The sequence below is a fragment of the Artemia franciscana genome, chromosome 4 (assembly GCF_032884065.1).
Source record: "Artemia franciscana chromosome 4, ASM3288406v1, whole genome shotgun sequence".
In the NCBI taxonomy this organism is placed as follows: Eukaryota; Metazoa; Arthropoda; class Branchiopoda; order Anostraca; family Artemiidae; genus Artemia; species Artemia franciscana.
In genome coordinates this window covers 30,158,052-30,170,192 of record NC_088866.1, presented here as the reverse complement: position 1 = coordinate 30,170,192, position 12,141 = coordinate 30,158,052, and the positions used below count along the sequence as shown (strand labels likewise).

Here is a 12,141-nt window from a genome sequence, read left to right as displayed (position 1 = left end):
CATTTCGTCATTCGCATTAAAGACAATTACCGAAATTTGTGTTAGTCGTAAAGCGAATGGTAATCTTAAAAAAGGAAGTAGATAACATAAAAGTCTTCAAAATTCCAAAATAAAAAGAAAATGGATGGAACAGATAGGTCGAAGTGGATTAAAAGATGTCAAGTCACAAAACAGAAACGTTTCAGAATATAAAAACTACTGTTCAACCCCGCAAAAATAAAATGTTTGTCTGGATCGTAAAACCGTAAAGTCTAAAAATAAATTGTAAAATCCCCCTCCCCCCGAACAACAATCTTTATTAAATTCTGGACCAAGATAGAAGTCCTGTGGATTCTGGCTAAATAGATTTTACAGCAGCGCTGTTAAAAAATACAAAACAACAATTCAGACAATCGAATGACTTTCGAGGAATTAGTCTAAAATGGGAGCTAAATTGTTTATTATATATATATATATATATATATATATATATATATATATATATATATATATATAACTGGGTATATATATATATATATATATATATATATATATATATATATATATATATATATATATATATATATATATATATATATATATATTAACAGGGGACTTGTCAATAATAAAGCAAGATGATCTTCAAATTATAATGAATAAAGGGGCAAATTTCCGTCTTTCTCATCATCTGAAACCATCGAGTGTTCTTGATGGCTTGGAAAATGATTTTGATTTATTTATTGATAAGTGGTGTAAGAAAGAGAATAAAAATAAAGAGAGTTTTCAAAGTTGGAAGAATTTAATTATTAGTAGAGTAAGAAATAAAATATATTCTAACTTAAAAAATAGTAACACTAAATCATTATTTTATAATGCGAAGATTAAACAAGCAATTGCTAATCTAAAGAATGAATTTGTAATTGTGCCAGTGGATAAAGCTAATAATAATTTTGCCATAATTTGTCAGAAGCTGTATTGTGATATCTTAAAAAGGGAGTTAGGCACAACTAATGTTTATGAAAAGGTAAATATAGAGGATGAGAATTTAATTGAAAAGACTGAAGAAATACTTTTTAAAAATTTTAATATTAAAATAAATGACAATGATAAAAAGTTCCCTTTCCTATATTGGACTGTAAAATTTCATAAGAATCCCCCTAAACCACGGTTTATTGCTGGAGCAGCTAAATGTCCAACCCGCATTGCTGCTACTGACCTCTCTTTAATTTTAAAGGAAATTGTAAATAAACTTAAAACCTATTGTTCTGGTATTAAAAAATTTTCGAATTTTAATCCATATTGGAGTGTTAATAATTCACTGCAGGTGATAGATTCTTTAACAATGGTTTCAGCTAAAAGAATTGAGTCTTTCGATTTTGCGACAATGTATACTAATTTATCACTCAATTTAGTGTTAGATAATTTAAAAACTGTTATAAAGAAATCTTTCCTCTTATCTAGTAAAAGGTTCTTAAAAATAGACAGTTATAATAAAAAAGCCATATGGACAAACTGCTTTAATACTACAGTTAACTTGAGATGTTACAGCTTGGATATGATTTTTGAGTTATTGGAATTTGTTTTATACAATACTTATATAAGATTTGGGGGTGATTTGTACAAGCAAATTATGGGAATTCCCATGGGGGGGAATGCCAGCCCATTTATAGCTGACTTGTTTTTAAGTCAACTAGAATATAAATATATGATGGATAAGAATAATCCAATTAATTTAAAACATGCTTTGTCAAATAATAAAAGATATTTAGATGATATTTTGGTCTTAAATTGTAAGGATTTCATTGATATTTCTAAAAATATATATCCATCAGAGCTTATTCTTGAGCCTAGTCATGGCGCTGGTCATGAAGATCATTTCTTAGATTTAAATATTAATATTTGTGATAATAATAAATTAAGTTTTAAAATGTATAATAAAACGGATGATTTTGATTTTGAAGTGATTAGTTTCCCATTCCCTGAAAGTAATATACACTCAAATATCACATATTCAGCGTTTTTCTCACAGTTACTTCGTTATGCAAGGATTTGTAGTAATTATATTGATTTTAAAAATAGATGTAAAATCTTAAGCCAAAAATTGATATCAAGAGGTTTTTCTGCAAATAAATTAACTTGGCAATTTAAAAAATTTAGTTTTCATTATAACGAACTTTTAAATAAATATCAAAAGAATTATCTAGAAATACTTAAAGAAATTTTTGACTAATTTCGGAGGTTCGAGAAATGTTGTCACAGCGCCATTTATTTTGAATTGTGTTTCTATTTGAGCGGAATTTTTAAAAAATTAGCCACATGGTAAAGATGAATTATATAATTGTTTAGTTCATTCAGGTTTTTTGCAATGTGTTAATATTTGTGATTTGGTAAAATTTATAATATTTAGTTTACCTATTGTTGCTAAAGGGAGGGATATATTAACAGGATAAGCTTGTTTTGGTTTTACTTGGTTGTTTTACATTTGCTGTTTTTTTCATAGACATGTATTTTGGGGGTGATACCTGACGCGGGGATGCCATGGATATTCTGTGGTAGCCACAACACTGTGCTGGGTAGAGAATTTAGAGTGGCGAAACCCTATATAGGCCAGTGTATTCTCCTGATGAGCCCTTATGTTGGGTGTTGCCTCTGAATTATTTGTCTATATTATTTTTTCTATGGTTTGGTAAATGACGACTTATACTTATTGACGACATGACTGCCTGTCCATGGATTATTCTTTATGGTTGATTGTGTGTGGCTATGCTGTTTGACCTATGTGATTGTATGGATGAGTAGGGTTAAGGCCTCATTCAAGTGCTGGTCTATATTAATCACTAATTTAGGAAAACAGTCTTCCTTTTCTCCTTCTGTCTCCTTTTTTTTTTTTTTTTTTTTTTTTTTTTTTTTTTTTTTTTTTTTTTTTTTTTTGTGTGTGTGTGTTTGTGCTGTAGCATTGGTGATTTCTCTTTTCATGATATATATATATATATATATATATATATATATATATATAACTGGGTATATATAACCCAGTTTTAAAACTGTATGATAATGACTAGAGTTTTTGACAAGTTTAGGGTAAAATTCCAAGACATAGGTAATAGGAAGTTACATGAAAACTTTAGGTCCAATCTTTATGGGAAATGAGGTATATATATTTAAAATTGTCTGAATATTTTAAATTGTCTTTTTTACGGTCGCTTTCCCTACATATAACAGTCAGATTAATAAAAAAAATCCTTCCTTCAATTATTTCTCAGAAATAACTAAAACAAATCTTTTTAGGGTCTTTATTAGAAATCATCCCTTAAGTTTGTGATGGTCATAAACATAATGGGCCTCTGAAAGAAGAAGTAAAGAATGTAAAACTTCTTTCACGTTTCAGCATACAAAGATAAAAAGATGGAATGGTGTATACCAAAATGTGTAAAGTCACATAGTATAAATGTTACAGAATGTAAATAAAACTCGGGTTCAGTGGCCTTACGATGATTACTAGGGTTTTTGAGAAGGAAGGCAAAGTTAGAAATTTCAAGACATTCAACATTTATCTTAGTATTAAAACATTTTCCAAGCATTTCTGAAACCGAGAAAGCTACGTATTCAAAACCTTTTCATTTGGGAATATTACAAATTTTGCATTCTGTACTTTCTCTTATTACTGTCACTTTCCCAAATTATAACAGCCAGATTACACCAAAAAATAGGTCCTTCCTTTATTTGTCTCTCAGAAATAACCAAAGCAAATCCTTTTAGGACTTCTATTTTACCGCAATTTCGTAACTCATATTAGAGACAACTCCCCAAAGTTGTGTTGGTCATAAAATCTATGGTGTTCGTAAAGGAGGAGTAAATAATGTAAACATTCCTTAAAATTTTAACGGAGAAAAGGTTCTAAAAGTGAATACGTGGGGCGGGGTCTGTGACCCCACCCAGATAGTGTTAAGAAGGCAGACCACTAGTAACTAAAAATAGATTAATACTATTTTAATGAAGGAGGAGTTATAGCTTAGATATGAAATACATTTTAAATCGATTTTTTGTATATTATTTAACTTATTATATTTCGCTAAACATATTTTTTATTATTGTTAAAATTGGATTTTATGACATGTTTTATTCTCTGCAGGTTTCTTGATTGCTCCTTTTACTGTTTTTTTTTTTTTTCTCAATACTGATATAAAGGTTATGTAAGTTTTAATTTTTATGTAAAGGTCATAATTTTAGTATATGCTTATAATAATACATAAGGGTTATAATTTTAGACATTTAGTATCAGTGAATTTCATGCCTTCTCACAGGCGGCATTTTCATAATAGTTGTAATTCAGTTTGTAATAAATCAATCTTACACTGATAGAAAAAGGGCGTATTAAACCTGTCGATCAAGAAGTGTAGTCACAAAAAAGTAAATTTTACAACCCTGCGGCCACATGACAATGGCTGGGATGTTCGACAAGAAAGGTTTTTTGGTTAAATTTTCAAGGCAAAGAATAGATTCTTTGGCATCAAAATATGCATCCTCCAAATGTTTCTGCAAAATTACTAGACATACTTAAGCTATTATTCAGAGTTTCTTAGTATGTTTTTATTCCCAAATAACAGTGAACGTAGGTGCCAGACGGTAGACACTAATGATACTTATTGATCCAGCATAAAATATTATATTTGGAATTTCTAAGGAATAATTGAGCAATGCCTCTAAGTATAGTTCTAAGTATTGCTTGTTTTTCTCCAACAGGTTTTATGTCTCTTCTCCTAAGTTACAGAAATGACTGAAGAAATGAATCTTGGATACTAAAGTCATCGTTCCCGTGTCTAGAAAACTTGCACTAAACCTTGATTTATTTAAACTTTAGTGTAAGGAGTAATGTTCAAGGGGGGAGGTTATTTTCATAATTAGAATAGTTGATGGGAGTTCCCCCACAAATTTTTTTTGTAAGTATCAATATTTCTCATCACCTTCCCTCATTGCACTACCTCAATATTACTGTCCATGATTTAATTAAACTTTCGCGTAAAGAATGAGATTCAGGGGGCGGTATTTAATATCATATGTAGGATATTTAAGAGAAATTGCCCCCCAAATAAGTAGCATTTTTGAATTTCGGTATTATTCACTGGAATCTAATTCCAGTCATTATCGTAGAATCCTGCCTATTTTTAAAAGATCGCGAGCCAAACTTGCCTACCATGACATAACAAAGAAACAAATTTGTGAAAAAAAAACAAAAAAAAACAGGTCTATTGTCAATTAGAAGAAAAGAAATATAAACATCACCCTGAAATTTTAACTCTATAAAAAAAAGCGTCCACAGCATGGAAAACAAGGAATTTAAACAAAACCACATAAAAAAGTTGGAAAATTTAAAATTAAAAAATTATAAACGAAAACAATCAAACCAAATATATAAAATAGCTGCCCCAAAGCACAAACATCGGAAGTAGAAAAAAGATTTAAAGAGCCACTCCTTTGAACAATAACAAAGAAGCAACTGTCAATAAAATAATATTGTGAATAAAAAATATCTTAATTGTTTTGTTGGGAAATAGTCCCTTTGATGACATCCAACGCTACTATTTCTTTTGGTTTTATATTTAGTTCTAACCCTTAACCATTTTTCAAGACTGTGTAAAATTTTTTGACTATATTTCCATTTTTCAGATAATATAAGGGATTTTTTTTATTTACTTAATAAAATTTTATTCAGTTTTATTAATTTAAAATTTTTACCTTAAAAACTACGTTAAGAACTATATTTTTAATTATTTTTTCTTAAGATAACGAGGAAAATTCTCAAACAGTGCAATTTAGTACATTTGAATTTTTCCAGGACATTAAGAAGGGAAAATGCGGTACATGTCCATTTAAAAATATTCCGCCCTCCAAACGCTTTTATCACATCCATATTCATTGCAGCATTATCTTAAAAAAAATAACATAAGCATAATTAATACTTAAATTTCCTGTATCTCTGCTAATCAACAAATCTGCAAAAATTTTGTTTTTTTTCTATATGTGTTCTTTTCGCAGTTTCTATCTTTGTTTTTCTCAGTTATCCATTGGCTCGTTTCTTGGCGGCCCAGTGGTTCGTGTCTTGATTTTTAATAGCTCACTAAAGTTACTTTAATCTTCAATGTAGCTGAAACTTATTTGATTCGTATACGAAGTTGACTCGAATTCCTATACTAATCAAATGAGTCACTCCAAAACAGAGTCGACAAATCGACTTAGTTCATTCAATTTCGCAAGGCAGGGATAAGAACAGACATCTTAAAATTCCAAAATGTGCATCTGTTTGAAAGACTAGCTTGACAAAATACTTCTGGTTAAGGCAACCGAAACGACAGATCTATTCACTGCCATATTTTATGCCCACATAAAATATCGCACTTCTGAAATAGACCGATTGACTGAGCTAAATGACGAGATGGATATGGTTCCCTCATAAGATCCTAGATCAGAGAGGTAGAGTCATCGGTACAGATTAAATAAAACTAGAAGAATCACAAGATTAGAAATGCAAGTGATAATAAAAAAGTGAATGATGTACAGTGGTATTTATCGGGGAGACAGGCTAGAACAATACTTTTGATTAACGCCACCCTAACCGACAGATCTACTCACTGCCACCTTTTATGCCATATTAACCACATTTTAGATATAGTGATTATAACTTGCAATGATCAAAACTTAACACGCATTATAGTCACGGCATTTCTGAAATAGATGGATTGACTAAACTAAATGACGAGAGGGGTCAAATTTCCCCATAAGACTCGACACTCGAGACATGGCACTTTGCCTGCATAATCAAACGAAATCAGAAGAATCAGAAATGTAAGTGATAAAAAAAAGAGAGAATGATGTAGGTCGTAGCTAATTTAAGAGTTGCTGACATGTACATAATTATACTTCCTCCTTTTCTAATTTAACTAATGCAGAATAAAACAATGTAGAGAAAGAGAAAGAAAGAGAGAGAGAGAGAGGGAGGAGGGTCCTTGCAGTTTTTAAGAATAGTAATCACAGTCAGCAACTTTGCCAAGAATGTCCGTACCTATTTTCCCTTGCTTTACTTCGAAATTCATCGACAACTTTATGAAACAAGGTGATGGTGACTAGGGCATGGTCCGAATCCTCAAATACCAACTGACTTGACCTTGGAGCAATCATTTGAGTTAAACGCTCGTACTTGGCCCACCATTCTGGCAGATAAGTTCTATAGAAAGAAGAGAATGTTATTAGACTCAAATGGAGTTATTTTGCTGTTCAATATTTTTTTTCGATTTATTTTCAAAAACCTTGTGCGTTTCCTCCATAAATGTAGTTATGGTTCCAAAGAATACATTTAAAGTTTTCTTTTGTTTGACTTCATATATTTTTGTTCATAACTCAGTCACAAAGTATAATGTTGCAGAACATAAAAGAAAAACACGGGTTCTGTTGCAGTATCATAATGACTAGGGTGTTCGACAAGAAAAGTTTAATGAAAATTGTCAACTAAACAAGAGTGATGACTTAACATATATTTATTTAAGAAAAATTAAACTCGCATCAAAATCAAGACCATTGTTAGGAGGGAAGGCAATTACGGGATAAGGTCCTTTATAGTATGCAATACATTAAAAAAAGAAACGGAAAGCTATTCATTTTGCATTTTCTCCTTCTTTGCTTTTTTTTTTTCAAAGTTAGTTAAATTTGTTGTTAAAACTGTCAGTAGGGATCATGACTTTGACCGAATATTACCTCGTTTCCTGGTGCGCGTCCATTATTCACGTTTATCAATATCAAGTGAATTGGATATTGAATCTCACTGGTGATGTTTATTTTTGGATACCGATTTAGCTGTTCAAGCAGGAATACTAATTATATATTACTAAGAGACAATTATCGGTTTACCTACTTAAGCAAGGATATTAAAGGTAAATTACTAGAGCCAATTTATTATTATATCGGTTATTATTAATAAACTTTGGACTTTTATTGTGAATTGAATTTTACAGAATTTCTTAATTATTAACAATGGGACGGAAAAAATGTTTAAGGTATGATAAGGATGAAGGTGGGAATTCAAAAAATGTGCTTGACGTATCGAGTACTAGTTCAACCTCCATCTCCAATATATCGTTGGCAACTTTAGCTGATAGCATCAAAACTGTGATCGAGCTTGTAAGTAACAATGGACAAAGACTCACTTGAAAATAAACTTAAGTCTCTGGATGATCGAGTGGCTAAGTTAGAGAATATTCAATGTGATTTTCAGCAATTGCTGTCAAATAATGATACCCGCCTGGGTTTTCTTGAAAAAGAAAAAGATGCATTAAACAGCCAAATAAAAGTTCTCACTGATTAGTTAATAAACCAGGGAACTGAAATTAATGTAATTGGCAACAGATTAACTAAGCTTGAATTCGAAAAACGTGATAAAAATCTCATATTGTGCAATGTCCCATGTTAAATTATATCTGCTGCAAAAGAAATCTTTGCGAGTCTACCTTCAGGCCTTGGATTTGCCGCCGTGCCTGATTTCAAAATCATTGAACGAAATATTCAGAAAGGGTTCATCAAAGTTCAGGTACAAAATTAGGAGAAGAAAGTAAATTTATTGAAGAACGCAAAGAAACTAAAAGGCAAAATACCCTCGTCATTTTCCCATGTCTACATTAGTGACGATGCTCCCCCCGAAGTTCGGAAAATACAGAAGAATCCCCTTGCAAAAAAAAAGCAAAATTACGCGAACTCGGTTTTGAAGCAAGGGTCTCTAAAAGTCCCCCCCCCCTATTTCTGCATTTTAACTTTCCAAATGGCACGCATGCAAAATACCTATGAACTGACCCTATCCCTGAACTAGTCCCACGGCAAAATTAATATGTGCGATATAGTGCTGCTAATAAAGTTGTGCCCCATTTTGAAACTAACCTGGCTGGTGTTAATGGATGTCCATTTGACATTCAGAATAAGTCAATGGAATGAAGAATTAATATAATATTGTGGGACTTTTCCTACTCCCTCTATTTGTCGATTATTAATTGAGTGAAGTATATAGTTTTTTGTTGTTTTTTTTGTCAGTGTCCTTATTCGCTGGTTTGTTTATTGTTGTTCATTCATCCTCTCTTGCTTTGTACACTGTATTAGGGAAGTAAAAAATTATAATTTTTTTGTATTGATTGAGTTCATATTTAGTCAACTGTAAAGCACCTAACCCTTAGTCTGTTTTTTTTTCATATTACGTCACTGTTTTAATTGTTTTCAGTACTTTCATTGTATCCAACAGTCATCATTTATTGCAATGTTTAGTCTCGTAATTTCTTTATTTCGTAGACTCATATCTCACCTGCTTTAATTGCAACAGGCCTTACACAAATCTATCTTGTTAAGATGTTCACTGTTCATTTGCCAAGATAAAAAGTGAGGTATCATTTTTAATAGGGGTATGGTGAATCACCTTTTATTCTATCTTAAATGTATATTTGTTAACAGGAGTAAGTTACTATTTGATTTTTTTTTGTAGCCCATTGGGGATGTCAATTGTTAATTTGACGCCCACTTTGATTTCATCAAGTGAATACTGATTAAATTTCCGATGACATTATTTTTCATGTTTTCCTTCAACGCGAATTTTTTGATTGTTCTATGATAATAAAGTGAAATTTAATCTATTATAATTGCAATTAGTTTCTCCTTCCCTTCTAATGTTCTAACCCCTCTTGTGTTATGTATAATTAAAGAAACAATTACCTTTTTATAGAAAAATTTGTTCCTCGTTCTCAACGATATACTTGTATTTGGAGAATTCCTTAATGTGTTGGAAATATTTACGCACCTTTAGGAAGTGAAAGGGATACGGAAGGTGTTATATTTTTTCTTAGTTCATGAAGTAGTTACACAATTGATAGGTATATTTTACCTCAGTGTTTATCTGTGTCAAAGATGGAGTCACCGTAAGATAGGGCTTGTAATTCTTAGTTATGGATAGTATCTTTCAATCTCTTTTAGCAACTCAGAAATTAAAGGAATTAGACAGTAATAAAATAGATTTTGCGTGTATATATAATGATGTTTCGAGTGGAATTTCGGACCTTGGGTGCCGTATTCGCTTGCAGCTCAAAGATTCAAATTATGTTTTACCGTGTGAGATTGGTCCTATATGCCGTAAACCTGAAATTTTTTCAATATTTTTCATCTGAATTGCCAAGGGCTAAATTCAAGTTATGGCAATATGGAGGATTCAGCTAATATTTTTGTTTTTCAGGTGATAGCTTTAACTGAGACATAGCTCAACGATCATAATTCAGAATTGCCTGGTCTAGAGTGATATAATTTTTACACAAAAATAGGCAATTACGTCAACATGGGGGCCTTGCCGTATATATTTCATCTTCGTTTAGGTGTTTGTTCTTGCTATTTAATAGTTCTCTACCGCCCAAAGACTTACTCCACAATGAAATCTTTGATCTTTGGAAGAGGACTCGAGAATCCCCCAGAAGGAGCTCAAGAACCCCCGAAAATCCCAGAAGCTCGACAAGCAGCTCGAGCAGCACGCCTATGAATCTCCCTGTTTTCTTGTAGGTGATCTAAACGTTCACCTGATTGAAATAAATGCATAGACCAGCCGACTACTGAATATTTTCATATTATTTGGATTACTTCCATCATTCAACATACCTACAACGGTCACGGATACATCCAAGACATGTATTGATAATATATTCTCTAATCTTAACCCTGATTCCCCCCGTGTTGTGACCTTCTGACCATTTTGGTTTTTTTTCTAGACACGCTATTTCTCTAAGAAATAGTTGTCGGTCAAAGAATGAGTTTTCTTGGCATTATGTAAATAAAGCAATTATCTTGTGTTATAAGAATGCTTTATCTCAAATGAATTGGGATAATATTTTATCGATTGCATCAAATAATCACGCGAGGTTTAATTTGTTTGATCAGATTATTTAAAGTGAATTAGAAAAACATTGTCAAAGCAAGAAAGGAAGGCGCAAGACAACCATAAAGAAACCATGAGTTACTGCAGACCTTCTAAAATTGATGCGTATTAGAGACCAACCTTACAAAAAAAGGTCAATCATAAATGCGATTTAAACGATATATAATAATTATCGCAATGCTCTTAATCGATTATTAAGAAAAGAAAAAGAGAACTTTACTCGAGGAATTTTGAGGAAGTATCGGGATGTCCGGCAAAAACATGGACCATGATAAAGAAGTACTTCAACAGCCAACAAATATAATCCCACTTGAAAAAGTTAACCAAGAAGATGAAATGCCCAAAAGTGCTGACGACGTCTCGGAGGTATTCAGAAATTGCTTATGAGCGGTAGGAAAGCGTGTTGCTGAAGGAATCTGTCCGATGTTACACAATCGAAGCATTTTTGCCACTAATCCAGATATCACTTTTATCCCTAATTTATTCTGCATTTAAAGAGGGTTTCTTCCCGTCTTGTTTAAAAGTAGCTCGTGTGACTCCTGTTCATAAGGGTGGTGGGACAAATAATCTAGGAAATTATAGGCCGATTTCTGTTCTTCCTGTGCTATCACGTGTTTTAGCAGAAGTGCTTTGCTGTCCGTCCTTATGCATATCTAGAGCGTCGTAATTTGTTAAATCCTACCCAATTCGGATTTCGGCATAGTTACATAATATAACAAGTGGTTGCCTATCTAAGCAGCGTAGTCAATCAAGCGCTAAATGAAGGTTACCTGGTGTCAGCAATATTTATAGATATAATTAAAGCTTTTGACACACGTAGATCATGATCTCCTACTTCTACAATGTGAGTTTTATGGCATAAAAGGTATTGGGCTTAACTTTCTACGTTCATTCTTAGTAGGTCGGCTAAAGTATGTTCAGATTGACTCAAAGCGTTCATCAAGCTTTCCTATTACATGTTCCAGAGGGCTCTGTTCTTGGACCGCTATTATTCTGGTAAATTTTTGTAAATGACCTAAGTCAAACCATGTCTAATATCGAAAACAATTTCAGTGAATAATTCCATGATCTGCAAGAAGAGGCAGTACCGATGTTTGCTGATGACACGTTGCTTGTTTGTCGTGCAAGAACTGAGAAGGGATTACTTGAATTAAGTAAATAATCGTTAGACAAAGTTTCTTCTTGGATGCACGTAAATAAGCTACAAGTTCATCCGG

General features: G+C 32.1%; 1 protein-coding gene across 2 annotated transcripts in view; it reads right to left on the bottom strand.

Moving 5' to 3' along the window:
• LOC136026280 (V-type proton ATPase subunit C-like) overlaps positions 1-12,141 on the bottom strand; it is a 55,019-nt gene that overhangs the window by 11,270 nt on the left and 31,608 nt on the right. For both annotated transcript variants that reach the window (XM_065702670.1, XM_065702671.1), the window contains exon 6: positions 7,040-7,201. In XM_065702670.1, the coding sequence (XP_065558742.1) occupies positions 7,040-7,201 (162 nt within the window). The remainder of the gene's footprint in view (positions 1-7,039; positions 7,202-12,141) is intronic.